We start from the raw sequence: 19,196 nt of genomic DNA, 5'->3' as shown, positions 1-19,196 counted from the left end.
GCTTTAAAATCTCTTAGTGGTTTTGCCATCCACCCAGATCTGTTTGAGGCAAAATGATCTGCCAGCTCCGCTGCTTCTGTTACAGATTTAGGGGAACGATCTTTCACCAGCAACCTAATTTCGGGCAGCAATTGATGGTACAACTGATCCAATATCATGAGATTTTCACCTCTTCCACAGACTGAGCTTTTGCACTTGTCAGCCATTTCCCAAATATATCCATCAGTTTTGCCCCCAGCCCCACGAAAGACCTCCTTGTCTGTATCTGGCAGTTTCTGAAAAGCTTTCTAAAATAATCAGGCCGCAGTCTGAATCTTTTAAACACTGCTTCTTTGAATTCAGCATATGTTACTGGCCTGTCTGAGGGGAAGTACTGATACACTTCAGCCAATTCCCCTTTAATCAGATTTGATAAATACTGCATGTATTTATCTTCAGGTAGCCCCCACATCTGAGCTGCCTTTTCAAACGTTGTGAGGTAAATTTGAGGATCTTGACCAGACTCCTAGACAGCAAAATCCTTTGGAGTAATTTTTATTTTTGCTCCCATCTCTCTCTTTCCTTGTCTCCTCAGAGTTAAATTTCTCTCTATCCAATTTTAATCTTTCCACTTGTATCTCAGTATCCATTCTCAACCTTTCCATCTCCAACATTCACTGCTTTTCCTCCACCTCCACCTCCTCCACACGTTGCTTTTCCTTTTCCTCCACCTCCATTCTCATTTTTACCATTGCAATTTCTCTATCCTTATCTTTTTCCTCACGTTCCCATCTTAACTTCTCTCTTAAATACTCCACATAAGCAGGATTACTTAAACACCCTTCTGTGGTTTCTTCTCTTGCAGGTTCTTTGGTTTGGATTGTTGTATATGTTATTAATGGCACTCTCAATTCATCCACCCCTTTACCCTCATGAGGTAAATGGTACTCTATACATTTTTCCACCAGCTCCTCTTTTTTCATTTTTATGAACTCAGCCATGTTTCTTGGAGCTCACTCACTCTTTGCCACTCACTCTTCGCCACACACTCACAAGTAATCTTTATTTGTTATTCCTTTACAGTCACACCACTGTTTAGGGGCTCTCTTTTGTTTGTATCTGGACTCTCCTTTTGTTCGTATCCCACCGCTGCAGCCACCACATGTGACGTCCTTCCCTGGTTCTCCCTGTCAGGTTCCCACCTGCTTGTGGCTACTGCCTTTCACTAGGCACCACCAGGGACACCACCAGTCAGGACCGTCCTTTATATGGTTTCTCATAGAATCATAGAGTTGGAAGGGGCCTTGTAGGCCATCAAGTCCAACCCCCTGCTCACAGCAGGAAATCCACAGCTAGAGCATCTCCCGCAGATAGCTGTCCAGCCTCTGCTTGAAGACATCCAGCGAAGGGGATCCCACCACCTCCCTAGGCAGTCGGTTCCATTGCCGAACTGCCCTTACTGTCAAGAAGTTCCTTCTAATGTCCAATCTGAATCTACGCTCCTGCAACTTAAAACCATTAGACCTAGTCCTACCCTCTGGGGCAGCAGAGAACAAATCTGTACCCTCTATGTGACAGCCCTTCAGGTACTTATTTATTATTTATTTATTTAATTAAGCTTATATACCGCCCGACTAGCAACAGCTCTCTGGGCGGTGAACATTAAAAATACAATAAGAAATAACACAATATAATATAACATAGTATATAAAAACTGTACAAAAAAACTGTACAGTCTAAAATCAGATTATAATAGTTTAAAATTAAAACGAATTAAAATGCCTCAGAGAAAAGAAAGTTTTTAACTTGGCGCCGAAAAGATGATAATGTCGGCGCCAAGCGCACCTCCTCGGGGAGACTATTCCATAGTTCGGGGGCCACCACTGAGAAGGCCCTAGATCTTGTCACCACCCTCCGGGCTTCCCTATGGGTCGGAACCCGGAGGAGGGCCTTCGTAGTAGACCGCAGTGTACGGGCCGGTTCATATCGGGAGAGGCGTTCCGACAGATATTGTGGTCCCGCGCCGTATAAGGCTTTATAGGTAAGTACCAACACTTTGAATCTGGCCCGGAAGCATATTGGAAGCCAGTGCAGGCGAGCCAGCACAGGTGTTATATGCTCAGACCGCTCGGTTCTTGTTAGCAGTCTGGCCACTGCATTTTGCACTAGCTGTAGCTTCCGAACCGTCTTCAAAGGTAGCCCTACGTAAAGCGCATTGCAGTAGTCCAGACGCGAGGTTACCATAGCATGTACCACTGATGTGAGGTCCTCCTTACTCAGATAGGGACGTAGCTGGGCTACCAACCGAAGTTGGTAGAACGCATTCCGTGCCACCGAGGCTACATGAGCCTCAAGTGTGAGGGAAGAGTCTAAGATGACTCCCAGACTACGCACCTGTTCCTTTAGTGTAACCCCATCCAGGACAGGGTATATATCCACCATCCGATCAGAGAAACCATCCACCAACAGCATCTCAGTCTTATCAGGATTAAGTCTCAGTTTGTTAGCTCTCATCCAGTCCATTGTCGCGGCCAGGCAACGGTTCAGCACGTCGACCGCCTCACCTGAAGAAGATGTAAAGGAGAAATAGAGCTGCGTGTCATCAGCGTACTGATGACAACGCACTCCAAAGCTCCTGATGACTGCCCCCAGCGGCTTCATATAAATGTTAAAAAGCATGGGAGACAGAACTGAACCCTGCGGGACCCCACATTGGAGAACCCACGGTGTCGAGCAATGTTCCCCAAGCACTATCTTCTGGAGACGACCCGCTAAGTAGGAGCGGAACCACTGCCAAGCAGTGCCTCCAACTCCCAACTCCGCAAGCCTCTCCAGAAGGATACCGTGGTCGATGGTATCAAAAGCCGCTGAGAGGTCAAGGAAAATCAACAGAGTTACACTCCCTCTGTCTCTCTCCCGACATAGGTCATCAAACAGGGCGACCAAGGCCGTCTCAGTGCCAAAACCAGGCCTGAACCCCGATTGAAATGGATCTAGATAATCAGTTTCATCCAATAGCGCCTGGAGCTGGTCAGCAACCACTCGTTCCAGGATCTTGCCCAGGAATGGAACATTTGCTACTGGTCTGTAGCTGCTGACATCCTCTGGGTCCAAGGAAGGTTTTTTCAGGAGTGGTCTCACTGCCGCCTCTTTCAGACAACCAGGGACCACTCCCTCTTGTAAAGAGGCATTAATCACTTCCTTGGCCCAGCCAACTGTTCCTTCCTTGCTAGTTTTTATTAGCCAAGAGGGGCAAGGATCCAGTACCGAAGTGGTCGCACGAACCTGTCCAAGCACCTTGTCTACGTCCTCGAACTGAACCAACTGAAACTCATCCAACAAAAATCATGTCACCCCTCAGCCTTCTCTTCACCAGACTGAATATGCCAAGTTCCTTCAACCTTTCCTCATAAGACTTGTTCTCCATACCGGCTATCATCCTCGTCGCCCTCTTCTGAACCCCCTCTAACTTGTCTATATCTTTCTTAAAATGAGGCGCCCAGAACTGAACGCAGTATTCCAGATGAGGCCTGACTATGTTGTGTCCAGGACTTGACTCAGTAACCAGACCAGTTGGTGAAAGCAATTCAGTCTTTATTAAAGTAATGTCCAAACAGAAGCTACGTCTTCTCATGGAACAACACAATAACACGTGTCCAGCGACATGCAAGAGAGTTGACAGAACAAGGAATTCTTGCTCCCCCTGATTCTTATAAAGGGGGCTTTCTGGCGCGAATGCTCTCACTCCGCCTCAAGGTGCTCTCTTCTACACCCCTCCTCTCTCTCCCCCTTGTTCTTTTTTGTTTTCTCCGGGTGCGTGGTGAAGGGGGAAGAGCTACCCCCTCCCCTTCTGAGGATTCTGTTTCTGGTATTGGAGAGAGAGGGGGGTGGAAGCCAGACCCATCAGGCGGGCTTTTCTCTGGCTGAGGAGGGAGCTGAGTTCCCCCTCCTTCCGTTTCTAACTGCTGTGATCTGGGAAGGGGGGAGAGCGTGGGAAGTTCCTGGGAAAAGTCTGTCTCTTCTGCAGATTCAAGGTCTTTACTGCTGGGCAATTCTAGCGCTGGAATTTCCCCCCCTTCCTCTGGCTCTACTTCACACAACTCTGGGAAAGTGATCTCCTCCCCCTCCTCATCCTCTGAAGTGCCAGGGCCCCAATCCTGCATCCTGACACCATCCCCTCTCTCATGCTGTGCCCCCCCCACTGGTCGGCATAGTGCGATGGGGAAACCGTTGATGGAATTCTTTCACTAAATCTGGGGCATGCACATCTCTCTCATTTTCCCATGATCTGTCAGCTGGCCCATAACCCTTCCAATCAATTAAGTATTGTAATTGATTATGCCTTCTTCTGGAATCAAGAATCTGTTCCACTTCGAATTCTGGTTGTCCCTCCACTAGAATGGATGCCCCCGGGACTTCCACTGGTCGTAAATCGCTGGCAGGGGCTGCTTTCGTTAACAAGGAGCAATGAAACACAGGATGTATTTTGAAAGTAGCTGGCAACTTCAGTCTATAAGCCACGGGATTAATTTGCGCCTCTACTTCAAAGGGACCCAATTTCTCAATTTTGGCATCGTTTAATTGTTGTTTAAGTACCTGCTGCACGGCCTGTAATTCCTGCAGAAATTTCCTTGCTGCAGGCACAAGCACACTCTCTGTGCTACTGGGAAAGGCTTTGGGATGGAATCCATAGTTAGCAAAGAAGGGCGTTTGCCCAGTGCTGGTATGCAAGGAATTATTATAGGAAAATTCTGCGAAATGCAAATAGGAAACCCAGTCATTCTGCTGATAGGAAACATAACAGCGTAAATACCTCTCTAGAACAGCGTTCAGTCTCTCCGTCTGCCCATCCGTCTGGGGGTGATGAGCCGAAGAAAGTTTTAACTCCATCTGCAACTGTTTCCAAACGGCCCTCCAAAATTTAGCTGTGAATTGAGTTCCCCGATCCGAGACTAAGCTATTTGGCAATCCATGCAACCGGTAGATTTCCTTTATGTACAGCTTGGCTGTTTCCTTAGCCTCTAAGGCCCCTGGGCAAGGGAGGAAATGCGCCATCTTTGTAAGGGAGTTTACTACGACCAATATGGCCGTCATGCCTTGAGACTTCGGTAAATCAGTTATAAAATCCATGGATAGATCCTTCCAGGGTTTGTTCGGAGTATGGAGGGGCTCCAGCAGCCCTTGTGGTCTTCCTGTGTCTGTTTTCGCCCACATACAGACGGAACAGGATTTTACATAGTTCTCAATGTCCCTGCGCATTTGGGGCCACCAAAAGTCCTTGGCTACATTCTGAATGGTCTTAAAGATGCCAAAGTGCCCAGCTGTGATAGAGTCATGACATTGACGCAAGATTCTGAGTCTTAGATCCCCCTTTGGCACATATCTGGCGGCTTTAAACCACAACAGTCCATCTTTCCAATGGAAGTTTACTTCTGGGTCTTGACTCTGTTCCATCTCCTGAATATACGGTTGCATGCATGGATCCTCCTTTTGAGCCTTTCTGAGCTCTTCTTCCCAAGAAGGCTGACATGATCCCAACATCAGTTTCTCTGGTGGAATAACGTACTGGGGTTGGTTGTCAATTTCACCCCCTCTGTATTGCGGTTGTCTGGATAGAGCATCTGCTCTCTGGTTTTTGGCATGGGCGTGGTATGTAATCCTGAAGTTAAACCTGGTAAAGAACTGCGACCAGCGTATCTGTCTCTGATTCAGCTTTCGGGCCGTCTGTAGACTCTCCAGGTTCTTGTGGTCTGAACGCACTTCTATCTGATGCCGAGCTCCCTCCAAATATTGTATCCAATTTTCAAAAGAATCCTTGATGGCTAGTAACTCCTTTTCCCATACTGTGTAATGTCTTTCAGCATCCTTTAGTTTTCTGGAAAAATACGCGCAGGGGTGTAGCTCCGTTCCCTCCCCATTTTGCTGCAAGAGAACCCCCCCCGATGGCAAAATCCGAAGCATCCACTTCCATGACGAAAGGACAGGTGGGGTCGGCAAAACGCAAAATGGGCTCAGAGGCAAACTTTCCCTTCAGCTCTTCAAAGGCGCTTGCGGCGTCCTCTGTCCATTGAAATTTCCTTTTTCCCCTTAAACAGTCAGTGAGAGGGGCTGTTAACTTGGGAAAGCCTGGAATGAACTTTCTGTAGTAGTTGGCAAATCCCAAAAAACGTTGTACATCCTTTTTAGTGGCCGGTTGCCCCCAATCCAATATACAACTCACTTTTTCTGGATCCATTTCCACTCCTTCTGCTGAGATGCGATATCCAAGAAAGTCCAATGCCGATAGGTCAAACCCACATTTCTCTAACTTAGCATACAAATTTTTCTCTCTCAGTCTTTCTAACACAGTTTTCACATGCTGATCATGGTCTTCTTGGTTCTTTGAAAACACCAAAATATCATCTAAGTAGCAAATCACATACTTATCCAGGAGGTCTCTAAACACTTCGTTCATGAACTTCTGAAACATGCCAGGACTTCCACAAAGTCCGAATGGCATCACCAAATATTCAAATTGACCATAGGAGGTCAAAAATCCTGTCTTCCATTCGTCTCCCTCCTTCATTCTGATCAGATGGTAGGCTCCTCTTAAATCCAACTTGGTGAAGATTTTTGCAGAGCGCAGTCGGTCTAACAGCTCCGAAATCAGGGGCAACGGATAGCTGTTAGGAATACTGTCAGGCCCAGGATGTGACTCAGGAACCAGACCAACGGCTGTAGTTAATTCGTGTTTTATTAGGGTAATGTCCAAACAAAGACTGCGTTTTCTCATGAAGCAATACAGGGATACAGGTCCTGCGGCATTGGGAGAAAGTTGACAGAGCAAGGGACTTCTTCCCGCCTGTGCTTTAAGAAGGGGCCAAACGGGCGCGCAATCTTTCGCTCCTCCTTAACTGCCCCTCAGGTACTGCCCGCCTTCCCCCCCTTCTCTCCTGTCTTTTCAGCTGTCTGCGTGTGCGCGGTGAGGGGGGAAGCATCACCCCCTCCTCTTCTGAAGTTTCCGATTCCAGGATGGGGGATAGGGGAGGGACTGATGGTAAACTGCCTCCCCGCTTTTCGGCTGTGAGCAGCCCTCCCTCTTTCCCCTCTTGCTCTGAGCCTGAAAGAGGGGGAGGCGTGAGAATGTCCAGGGAGGGCTCAGGCTCCCCGTCACTAAGCGACCTTATCACTGGCAGTTCCTCTGTTTCGTCTTCGCTCCAAAGGGGGGAAGTTCCTCCCTCTTCCCTCTGCCATCCATCCGAATACTCTTCTCCCAATTCTCCGGGATCCAGCTCCCCGGGATTGGGACCCCAGCTCTGCCTTCCGACAAATACTGATTTGATTTAAGGCACGGTAGTCATTACAAGGCCTGAGCTTCCCCCCCTTCTTTTTCATGAACAGCAGGGGTGCTCCAGCGGGGGACTGCGAGGGACGTATAAATCCTCGCTTCAGGTTTTTCTCCAGAAATTCCTTCAGGGCCTTTCTCTCTTTTTCTGTGAGAGAATAAATTCTTCCCGATGGAATGTTCGCTCCTGGCACTAAATCAATTGAACAGTCATAAGGACAATGGGGGGGGTAAAATCTCTGCCTCTTTTTCATCAAATACATCTTTAAATTCCACATACTTCGAGGGAAGGGTCACTTGCTCAACTTCCTGCACTGCCCCTGCCAGTGTGTTGGTGGTTCCTTCTGGCTGACAGTTTTCCTGACAGTATTGAGAGGTGAACCACACCACCGCGTCTTTCCAAGTGATCTTTGGGTCATGCTTGACTAACCAGGACATTCCCAGGATCACATCAAAGTTCAAGAAGTCTGACACATACAGCATACACCTTCTGACACATACATACATACACCTTCGTGCCCCAGGATTTGTAGTTTCAATTCCTCCGTGGCTCGCGTTACCCCTCCTGATTTCAAGGGTCTCCCATCTATGGTCTCCACCGACAAGGGGGTGTCCAATTTCCATTGGGAAATTCCGTAACGCTCTGCATCAATAAAATTTGTGGTTGCTCCACTGTCAATTAACGCTGTGGAGTTAAACATCACTCCTTTGGGGGTTGTAATCCGAATTGGTAGCACCAAGACTCCTTTTGAAGGAGGCTTTGCCACCGGAGGCCCTTTATACAACACGGCCCCCAGTCCATCGGCCTGAACGTGGACTGGGTTTGTTAGTTTCCCGCCGGCTCTGTTTTTCCCCCTTTCAGTCCGCAATCCCTAGCCACGTGGCCCGGCTTTGAACAATAAAAGCATAAACGTTCCCGACGGCGCCTCTCCTTTTCTTCTTCCGATAACTTCGGCCTAGCCCCCCCCCGTCCTTCGGTCGCGTTGCCTGATGTTTCTGGGGTTGAAAGGGTCTTGCTGCGAGACGCTGAAACTGAGTATCTCTGGATCTCCTGTTTCTTTTCCAGGCGCCTTCCTTCCAACCGGTGATCGATCTGTAGACATAGCTTAATCAGTCCAGGCAGATTATTTGGGGGGGGGGGTAGTTCTAGCCAAGTCATCCAAGATTTCAGAACTCAGTCCACTCCTATACATAAACATCAAGGCTGCATCATTATAACCAGTTTCCTGGGACAGAATTTTAAAGGTGTTAGTATACTCTGCCACGGTTCCTTTCCCTTGCTTCAGGGCGCCCAACTGCCTAGCCACCGTCTCAGCCCTTTGGGGGTCCTGGAACATCTCAGTCATGGCTCGTATAAATTCTCTATATCTTCCCAGAAGGCCATCCTTTCTAACCAGGTACGGAGTTACCCATTTGGCAGCTTCTTCTTCCAAGAGACTGATCACGAAGGCCACTTTGGCCACATCACTAGGAAACTCTGCATTCCTGATGTCCAAATACAATTCACATTGAGCCACGAAAGTAGAGAGCTGCTCACTCTGTCCCGCATATTTTGGTGGTAACCCTATAGGAACCTTCACCACAGCGGCCGGAGGGGCTGTGCGCATCTGATCTATCGTGGTTTTTGAAGTCTGACTGTCTGTCTTCAATGTCCTGACCGGCGCTAACAAGGTTTGAACATCTGCCTGTAGATCCGCCACATTGGATCTCAGTTGTCTCACTTCCTCCGTCTCAGAAGTGGGATTTGTTCCCCCTGCTCCCTTCTCCATCTTGTCACGTTCAAGCGGCGGGAGCGTTGAGGGTGAAGTAGGTGGTTCTGTCAATCTGTCGTGTCCAGGACTTGACTCAGTAACCAGACCAGTTGGTGAAAGCAATTCAGTCTTTATTAAAGTAATGTCCAAACAGAAGCTACGTCTTCTCATGGAACAACACAATAACACGTGTCCAGCGACATGCAAGAGAGTTGACAGAACAAGGAATTCTTGCTCCCCCTGATTCTTATAAAGGGGGCTTTCTGGCGCGAATTCTCTCACTCCGCCTCAAGGTGCTCTCTTCTACACCCCTCCTCTCTCTCCCCCTGGTTCTTTTTTGTTTTCTCCGGGTGCGTGGTGAAGGGGGAAGAGCTACCCCCTCCCCTTCTGAGGATTTTGTTTCTGGTATTGGAGAGAGAGGGGGTGGAAGCCAGACCCATCAGGCGGGCTTTTCTCTGGCTGAGGAGAGGGCTGAGTTCCCCCTCCTTCCGTTTCTAACTGCTGTGATCTGGGAAGGGGGGAGAGCGTGGGAAGTTCCTGGGAAAAGTCTGTCTCTTCTGCAGATTCAAGGTCTTTACTGCTGGGCAATTCTAGCGCTGGAATTTCCCCCCCTTCCTCTGGCTCTACTTCACACAACTCTGGGAAAGTGATCTCCTCACCCTCCTCATCCTCTGAAGTGCCAGGGCCCCAATCCTGCATCCTGACAGACTAATGCAGAATATAGTGGGACTATTACTTCCCTCGACCTGGAAACTATAGCTCTGTTTATGCAGCCCCAAACCGCGTTTGCCTTTTTTGCCGCAGCATCACACTGCTGAGTCATGTTCAACTTGCGATCCACTACAATTCCAAGGTCCTTCTCACATGCACTACTGCTAAGCCGGGTATTTCCCATCCTGTACCCGTGCATTTTGTTTTTGTGGCCTAAATGCAGAATCTTGCATTTGTCTTTATTGAATTTCATTTTATTAATTTCAGCCCAATTTTCTAGTCTATCCAGGTCCCTTTGGATTTTATTCCTGTCTTCCATTGTGTTAGCTATCCCTCCCAGTTTCGTATCATCCGCAAACTTCATAAGGCTTCCCTCCACCCCATCATCTAAGTCATTGATAAAAATGTTGAAGAGTATCGGCCCCAGGACAGAACCCTGTGGCACTCCACTCGAAACCTCCTTCCAGTCCGAAGCAGAGCCACCGACGACCACTCTTTGAGTACGGTTTTCCAACCAGTTGTGAATCCACCTGACAGTATTTCCATGTAGTCCGCATTTGACCAGTTTGCTAATCAAAAGGTCGTGGGGGACTTTGTCAAACGCTTTGCTGAAATCTAGATAGATGACATCTACAGCATTTCCACCATCTACAAAGCTAGTGACCCGATCTCACTCTGCTCTAGCACAGATCTCACTAGATCCCACTGCTAGGCAGCACCACCAGTCACTTCCTGTAACCAATACTCCCAGAGACTTTGCCTAAGTCACTCTATAGCTTGTAATTACCTTGCCCTGCCTTCAGGTCTGTATATTCCCCCAGGCAAGGATCAGGCCTTTGGTAAACCAAATAAGTATTTATTTACTAATAACAGGAAATAACAAGATTACTTTAGGAATGTTTCACAAGCATATGGTTTCATTTAGTGTCACTCTTTATGTTTCTGTTCATATATATACTCTTTAAATATCAGCCAAATACAATCCAAACTTCCCTCAGAACTCTGCCAACCAACCCTCACCAAACGACCTCACTCCAACCAACTCAACAACTCCCCCCATCACTCACAAACCTCCATTTATATCTTCAGCCAGCCACCCACTCAGCCAATCATCATCCAGCATACTTCAGCTTCTCACCCATGTACTCCCCCATTCTCTCTGTCAATTACCATACCATACATCACCTAATAGACCCGCATTTACCATATTAACAGATGCTTAACCTACAGGAACATCACATAGTTCAACAACATCTGGGGACCCAAAGGTTGGGAAAGACTACCATAGGAGTAGCTTGGGAGATGAAATTAATATGCACTGAGTTAAGGAATAAGAAACATGGAGTGTAAATAGGAGGGAGCTAGGGGCAGCACCCTGAAGAGCAGAGTTGGAAGGGGCCTATCAGACAATCGAGTCCAGCCTTCTGCTCAATGCAGGAATCCAATGTAAAGCACACTTGCCAGGTGGCTACTAGCTGGCATTTAAGAGGCACCTGGACAGCCATCTGTCAGGTATGCTTTAAGTTGCATTCCTGCATTTTGCAAGAGGTTGGACTTGATGGCGTCATAGGCCCCTTCCAGCTCAACTATTCTATGACTTTCAGAATGGACTGTGTGCTGCCTTTGGAGGCGATGAGGGGGTGACCTTGGCTAGCAAAGAATTCTTCTTTGTAGGTATCATTTGTAAGTATAGTCTTATTTTGGTGGCTGAGAGTTATTGTCTTTTTGCATTCTTCCCTGATAATGTCTCTGACTTCAGCCCATAGTTCTTCTGATTCTCTATCAACTAAGTTGAAAGCCTCAAATCTGTTCCTTATTTGATCTTCAAATTCTTCTGGTATGTTATTTAAATTGTATTTTGGCATTATGATTGCTTTGTTCTTCTTTAGCTTTACGCTGATTTTCGATACAGCCAGATCATGATCTGTACCACAGTGCGCTCCTGGTCTGGTTTTCGCAGAAAGTATGGAAAGTCTCCACCTTCTGCTACCTATTATATAATGAGCAGATGCAGGAAATGTGCCCTGTGGGAAAGGCAGACTTTGATTTCCTGTGTCTGACTTTGGCACTGAGTGAGTTTCTGAGGTCCTGGAGATTTGCTGAAGGGTTTTTGTCTCTGCAGAGGCTGGCAACCTTTGAAGACATGGCTGTGTGTTTCACCGAGGGGAAAAAGGCCCTCCATGTCGGATCTGGACTAAAGAGCCCTCTGCATTGAAGTCATGCAGGAAAGTGACAGGAACAGGCCTGCATTGGGTAAGGATCCCCCTTCCTGACTTGGGTGATGAGCTGGAAGGGTTTGAATCTGCCTCTAATAAGTTCTTGAACTAGTTGTTGCCTTTGCTCAGACTGTTTTCAGGAGGATGGGCTGATTCAGTGATTGGTCTACATACCTGAATACTGGAAAGCAGCCATTGTAACACCATTTTTTAAAAAAGGGATCCAGGAGGATCTCTGAAATTACAGACCAGTTAGCTTAATGTCTGTCCTGGGAAAATGGGTGGAAAGTATTGTTAAAGAAAAATAATGAGCATTGCTGAAGTAGAACCAGCCTGGCTTCTGCAGTAAGTTCTGTCTCACAAACGTATTCAAGTACTTTGAGAGTACGAGGACTTTCAAAAAGCTTTCAAACCTCATCAAAGACTCTTGAGTAAGCTTAACAGTCATGGGATAAGAGTAGAGGTCCTCTTGTGGATCAGGAACTGGTTAAGTAACAGGAAGGAAAGAGTAGGAATAAGTGGACAGTTCTCCCAATAGAGGGATATAGAAAGACTTTATGGTTGTAGGGGATAGCTCAAGGAAGATGTCGACCCAGTGTGTGGCAGCTGTGAAACGGCACAGTCCATGCTAGGGAAAAATACTGATAATAAAACTGCCGATATCATAACGCCGCTATACAAATCTATGATGCAACTGCATTTGGAATACTGTGTATAGTTCTGGTCGCCTCATCTCAAAAAGACACTGTAGAGTTGGAAAAGGTTCAGAAAACGGCAACCCAAATGATGAGGGGATGGAGCAACTCCCCTTTGAGGAAAGGTTGCTGAATTTGGGGTTTTTTAGTTTAGAGAAAAGGCGAGTCAGAGGCAACATGATAGAAGTGTATGAAAGGATGCATGGTGTGGAGAGAGTGGACAGAAAAAAGTTTTTCTCCCTCTCCTAATGCTAGAACTCCTGGACATCCAATGAAGCTGAACGATGGCAGATTCAGCATTCGCTCCCGCAAGAGGCAGCGATGGCCAGCAACTTGGATGGCTTTAAAAAGAGGATTAGGCAATTTCATGGAGGATAAGGCTGTGGGTGGCTACTAGCCACCATGGCTATGCTCTGCCTCCACTATGGCAGGCAGTGTGCTTCTGAATACCAGATCCTAGACACCTCAGCAGGGGAGACCAATCTGGCATTCAGGTTCTGGTTCCACCTTTTCCAGAGCCATCCAGTTCACCACTGTCAGAACAGGATGCTGGACTAGATGGGCTACTGGCCTGATCCAGCAGGCTCTTCTTATGTTTTTGTGTTCAGTCTGTTCTCCAGGATGTCAGATCCTAGAAAAGTTGAAGAAGAATGCATGTAGAAAAAGAAAGCATGTAGAAAATAGTTTTCCATTGTTTTAGGGGTTGCCGTCATCCCAAGCCTTATTGGAGGGTGGGGAGTCTGAGATCATTCAGAGCTGCTAACTAGCTTTGTATCCTCCCCACCCTGGGACATGATCTCAGCTTGACTTAAGCCCTGCGAAGCCTTCCGTTTCTCACGTTCCAGCAGGATCCAGGCAGACAGAGGCATTTCTGCCCTTAAAACAGACATTTGGGCCTGCTTAACCCGTGAGCCAGAGTTCTCTGGATCCAAGCTTGCTTCCATTTCCACTCCGCAGCTTCTGGGGTGGTCACCTTCCCCATGCATGCAGAGTCACTCCAGAAATGACCCGAGTAACAATTCCCAGCAACTTGCATACCGCCTCCAGCTCTGCAGAGAGTGGCTAGTAGCCATTGATAGACTAATTCATGGAGGATGAGGCTAAGCCTGTTTTGAAGCCAATACACTCCATCTTGTGGGAGCAAATTCCATAGTGTACCTCTATATGGCATGTAGAGGTGCCTCCTTTAGTTAATCTTCATCTTAATTCGATGGCACAGAATTCTTGTATGATGGGGGGAGAGAATAAAGTCCCTGTATTCAGTTTTCTTACATCGTGCACAATTTTGTGCACAATTTTATACACTTCTGTCATGTTCCCCACTAGCTTAGCTTCTTTTTTCCCTTGATTCAGAATAAAATTCTGTTTTCCCTTTCTCTCTCTCTCAGCAGATAACAGCAAGAGAAGACATTTCTGCACAAAGTGCAGCCTCTGCTTTGCCTTCAAATTGGCTCTTGCCAGACACCAGGCAATCCACACAGGAGAGAAGCTCCAAGAAGGCTCTGAGAGTGGGGAAATCCTATCACTGCTTGGAGTGCGGGAAAAGATTTTTCCAACTATCAAATTTTGTGAAGCATCTAAGAATCCACAAAAGAATAAAACGCTACAAATGTGGGGAACGTGAGAAAAAAATTGTTAGGAGGTCGTACCTTGGAATCCACGAGAAAATCCACACTGGAGAAAAACCTTACAAATGCTTGGAATGTGGGAAATGTTTTCCCCAGAATACACAGCTTCGTAAACACCAGAGAGTCCACATAAGTGAAAAACCCTACAGATGCTCAGAGTGTGGGTTGTTCTTTTCTAGACGATTGCAACTTGTGAGCCATCAACAAATTCATATGGAGAAAATACCTTATAAATGTATGACATGTGGCAAATCATTTGCTCAACACTCAGCCCTTCTGATCCATCGAAGAGGCCACTCAGGAAAGAAACCGTATAAATGCTTGGAGTGTGGGAAATATTTTTCTGTCCTCTCAGTTCTGGTGAAACATCAAAGAATCCACACAGGAGAGAAACCCTACAAATGTGCTAAGTGCTGGAAATGTTTTCCTCAAAAATCACAGCTTTGTGTGCACCAGAAAATCCACACAGGAGAGAAACCATATAAATGTTTGGACTGTGGAATGTCATTTTCTCATCAACAAACCCTTAAGGGGCACCAGAGAATCCATACAGGAGAGAAACCCCATAAATGCTTGGAGTGTGGGAAATGCTTTACCAGGAAAGTCACTCTTTCCAAACATCAGAAAATCCACACAGGAGAGAAACCCTACAAATGCAGTGAGTGTGGGTTATGCTTTGCTCAAAAGCCACAGCTTGTTAGCCATCAGCGAACTCATACTGGAGAAGAACCCTATACATGCATGGAGTGTGGCAAATCATATGGTCTAATGTCAAGCCTTGTGATCCATCAGAGACTCCACGCAGGGGAGAACCCTTACAAATGCTGGGAGTGTGGGAAATGTTTTCCTCAAAACGCACAGCTTTGGAGCCATCGGAGCACTCATACAGGAGAGAAAACGTATAAATGCTTAGAGTGTGGGAAATGTTTTGGTCACTATTCTGGACTTGTGAGCCATCACAGAGGGCACACAGGAGAAAGGCCTCATAAGTGTTTGGAATGTGGAAAATGTTTCTCCACAAAATCAGGTCTTGTGCGACACCAGAGAACCCACACAGGAGAGAAACCCTATGAATGCACCGAGTGTGGAGAATGTTTTTTTGATAAAGGTTCCCTTGTAAGACATCAGTCTACTCACAATGGACAGAGACCCCATAAGTGTGTGGAGTGTGGGAAAGGTTGTATGTCGTCATCAGAACTTGTAATCCATCAGAGAATCCATACAGGAGAGAAACCCTACAAATGCATGGAGTGTGGATATTGCTTTTCCCAGAGATCACACCTCCATAGACACCAGAGAGTCCACACAGGAGAGAAATCCTACAAATGCCTGGAATGTGGGAAATGCTTTACTGACAAGTCACAACTTCCTATACACCAGAGACTACACACAGGAGAGAGGCCTTATGAATGTGAAGAGTGTGGGAAACGTTTTGTTACCTCATCACATCTTGTTAGTCATAAAAAAGTCCACACAGGAGAGAAACCATATAAATGTTTGGACTGTGGAGTGTCATTTTCTTATCAACAAACCCTTAAGGGGCACCAGAGAATCCATACAGGAGAGAAACCCCATAAATGCTTGGAGTGTGGGAAATGCTTTACCAGGAAAGACACTCTTTCCAAACATCAGAAAATTCACACAGGAGATAAACCCCACAAATGCATGGAATGTGGAAAATATTTTTCCAGGAAAGACAGTCTTGTGAGCCATCAGAGAATTCACACAGGGGAGAAAACATAAATGCTTGGAATGTGGCAAATATTTTTCTCAGCAATCACCACTTCATACACAGAAGAGAGTCCACACAGGGAAGAAATCACATTAATGCTCTTGAGTGTTGCAAATTTTGCTTAGAAAAGAATTATGGGGTGCCATCAGGGGGTACAAATGGAGAGAGACCCAGGAGAGCTTTCTGCCTGCTTTGGCTGGTATGCCAGCTGCAACTGTTCCTGCACTGTGATAGCCTGAGCACTGTGGTCCATGTGTTGGTAACCTCAAGAGTTCATTACTGTAATGCACTTCACGTGGGTCTGCCTTTGTATCTGGTCTGGAAGCTGCAACTAGTGCAGAATGCAGTGGCCAGACTACTCACAGGAGCAGATTACTGGCAACATGTTACTCTGCTGCTGAAAGAGCTGCACTGGTTGCCAGTATGCTACCGGGCCAGGTTCACAGTGCCTATGTTAATTCACAAAGCCCTCAACAACTTGGTCCCAAAGTACTTAAGGACCACCTGACTTCAGTCACTCAGATCTTCTGATGGGGCAATTTTTGTGGTTTCTCGTGCCCCTGAGGTTCATTTGGGCCTCCACCAGAGATCAGGCCTTTATTGTGGCAGTCCCTGCCCTGTGGAACTACCCACCAATAGAAGTTTGGCAGAAACCATCCTTCCCTTCTTTCAGGCATCTTTTGAAAACTGAAGTGTTTAGGCAGGCCTTTATAACATGAATTTCTCTCTAATCAATGGAGTACTTATTGATGCTTTTATCATTGTTTTTGATGATGTTTTGTTGGTTTTAAATTTTGTTGTGTCTTTGTTTGTTGTGAGTCACCTTGGTGTACTCCTGTGAAAAGTGGCTTATAAATACTTTAATAAAATAAACAAATAAATGCCTGGAATGTGAGAAATGTTTCCCCCCACAAAGTATTGCTTAACAGGCACCAGGTATCTTTCCATAGAAGAGAGAAAGCACAGAAATGTGCTCAGCTCTGAAAAATATTTCCTTCACCTGTGAAATACCAGTTAGATTTGTCACACAAAGAAAATAAAATCCCATCATAAGTGCTTGCGGTCTGAGAAATATCCCTTCTCCCTGTCTCAGTAAAGTTTCATATTGAGCAAAGACTCCAGCTGCCCCTGGATTCATGGCACTTTGACATTCCAAATGGCCCAGCAACCCTCTGCTTTAGAAGTGACAAATAGCTCCCCATGTAAATCTGTCCCCCATCATGATAGGGGGAATAGGTGAACATCAAGGCTGCACCTAGTGCCTGGCTGAACAACCACCCTTTTTGTATTTGATCTAGTTCTGTTAAAATTTAAATGTACTGCCTTCAAGTCGATTCTGACTTATGGCAACCCTATGACTAGGGTTTTCATGAGGCTGAGAGGCAGTGACTGGCCCAAGGTCACCCAGTGAGCTTCATGGCTATGTGGGGATTCGAACCCTGGTCTCCCAAGTCGTAGTCAAACACCTTAACCACTATACCACATATTGCTAAAATCATTTCGCTTTGAGAATAAAGGCTATGTTTAATAAAGATTATTACAAATAATTTTATTTATTGTAATCTAGTTAGAACATGAAAGATGATAATGATTAGACAATATACTGTGCCTTATAGAATAATACAAGAAAGGAAATTATAGATATGAAAATAGGATTTTCTTGGTTGAAAATTTGTCTGATAGTAATCTGATAAGCCATTATAATTTTACAAGTAATCATGATTTCTATTCACTAATAGGCAAAAAACTTTGCAGTTTAAGAACATACCTATAGCCCACAGATATTTCTATCAAACTTTAAAAAGCAGGAAAATTGGGCAGCTATAGTAAATGCACCAGGGGAGCAGGAGACCTGACCTCCTCTCTGAGATATTGTACTGCCCTACAAAGTTGTCAAAATGCAAACACAATTTGGGTTGGGATGTCCACAGTCCAATCCACTTGCTGTGTAGCTTGGAAGAATTTGGTAATGTGCTTCTGAGCAAGTATGATAGAATCCTGGGAAGTGTAGTTAGTGAAGGGTGCTGAGGGTTGCTAGGAGATGCCCTATTCCCCTCACAGAGCTTCAATCAAAGTGGCTGACTGTTCAATCACTCTGGCCACTGGAGCTCTGTCAGCAGAATAGCAGTCTCCTCTCAGCCCCCTTCACAAACTACACTTCCCAGGATTCTTTGGGGGTAACCATGACTGTCTCAAGTGAAATCAAAGTTGGGTGTGGGTGTGGCCCCCTGATTAGGCAAGCCCAGCAGCTCTGAGTCTGGCTTTTAGAACACTGACAGTTGATTCTTATTGAGCATGCCCAACATTATAATTGAGTTCAATTGAAAAATTTCTTAAATTAATTAGAAATCAGCCAGGCATTTTAAGAACATAAGAACATAAGAAGAGCCTGCTGGATCAGGCCAGTGGCCCATCTAGTCCAGCATCCTGTTCTCACAGTGGCCAACCAGCTGCCTGGGGGAAGCCCGCAAGCAGGACCCGAGTGCAAGAACACTCTCCCCTCCTGAGGCTTCCGGCAACTGGTTTTCAGAAGCATGCTGCCTCTGACTAGGGTGGCAGAGCACAGCCATCACGGCTAGTAGCCATTGATAGCCCTGTCCTCCATGAATTTGTCTAATCTTCTTTTAAAGCCGTCCAAGCTGGTGGCCATTACTGCATCTTGTGGGAGCAAATTCCATAGTTTAACTATGCGCTGAGTAAAGAAGTACTTCCTTTTGTCTGTCCTGAATCTTCCAACATTCAGCTTCTTTGAATGTCCACGAGTTCTAGTATTATGAGAGAGGGAGAAGAACTTTTCTCTATCCACTTTCTCAATGCCATGCATAATTTTATACACTTCTATCATGTCTCCTCTGACCCGCCTTTTCTCTAAACTAAAAAGCCCCAAATGCTGCAACCTTTCCTCATAAGGGAGTCGCTCCATCCCCTTGATCATTCTGGTTGCCCTCTTCTGAACCTTTTCCAACTCTAGAATATCCTTTTTGAGATGAGGCGACCAGAACTGTACACATTATTCCAAATGCGGCCGCACCATAGATTTATACAACGGCATTATGATATCGGCTGTTTTATTTTCAATACCTTTCCTAATTATTGCTAGCATGGAATTTGCCTTTTTCACAGCTGCCGCACACTGGGTCGACATTTTCATCGTGCTGTC

At 46.1% G+C, this 19,196-nt stretch overlaps 1 protein-coding gene across 1 annotated transcript; it reads left to right on the top strand.

Moving 5' to 3' along the window:
* Positions 1-5,025: 5,025 nt before the first annotated feature.
* On the top strand, positions 5,026-17,484 carry LOC133378885 (zinc finger protein 345-like). The gene is made up of 3 exons (XM_061613499.1): positions 5,026-5,087; positions 11,907-12,018; positions 14,065-17,484. The coding sequence occupies exons 1-3, from the start codon at positions 5,026-5,028 to the stop codon at positions 16,045-16,047; spliced, it is 2,157 nt and encodes a 718-aa protein (XP_061469483.1). The 3' UTR covers positions 16,048-17,484.
* Positions 17,485-19,196: the final 1,712 nt, after the last annotated feature.

The sequence above is a fragment of the Rhineura floridana genome, chromosome 3 (assembly GCF_030035675.1).
Source record: "Rhineura floridana isolate rRhiFlo1 chromosome 3, rRhiFlo1.hap2, whole genome shotgun sequence".
Classification (NCBI taxonomy): Eukaryota; Metazoa; Chordata; class Lepidosauria; order Squamata; family Rhineuridae; genus Rhineura; species Rhineura floridana.
This window is presented reverse-complemented; position numbering and strand designations above follow the sequence as displayed.

Excerpts from the sequence above, each read along its gene's own strand:
- LOC133378885 (XM_061613499.1), top strand. The coding sequence starts at position 5,026 with ATGCGCCATCTTTGTAAGGGAGTTTACTACGACCAATATGGCCGTCAT. Across the intron at positions 5,088-11,906 it reads CGTCATGCCTTGAGACTTCG|ACATGGCTGTGTGTTTCACC; the intron begins GTAAATCAGTTA and ends CAACCTTTGAAG. Across the intron at positions 12,019-14,064 it reads CAGGAACAGGCCTGCATTGG|CAGATAACAGCAAGAGAAGA; the intron begins GTAAGGATCCCC and ends TCTCTCTCTCAG.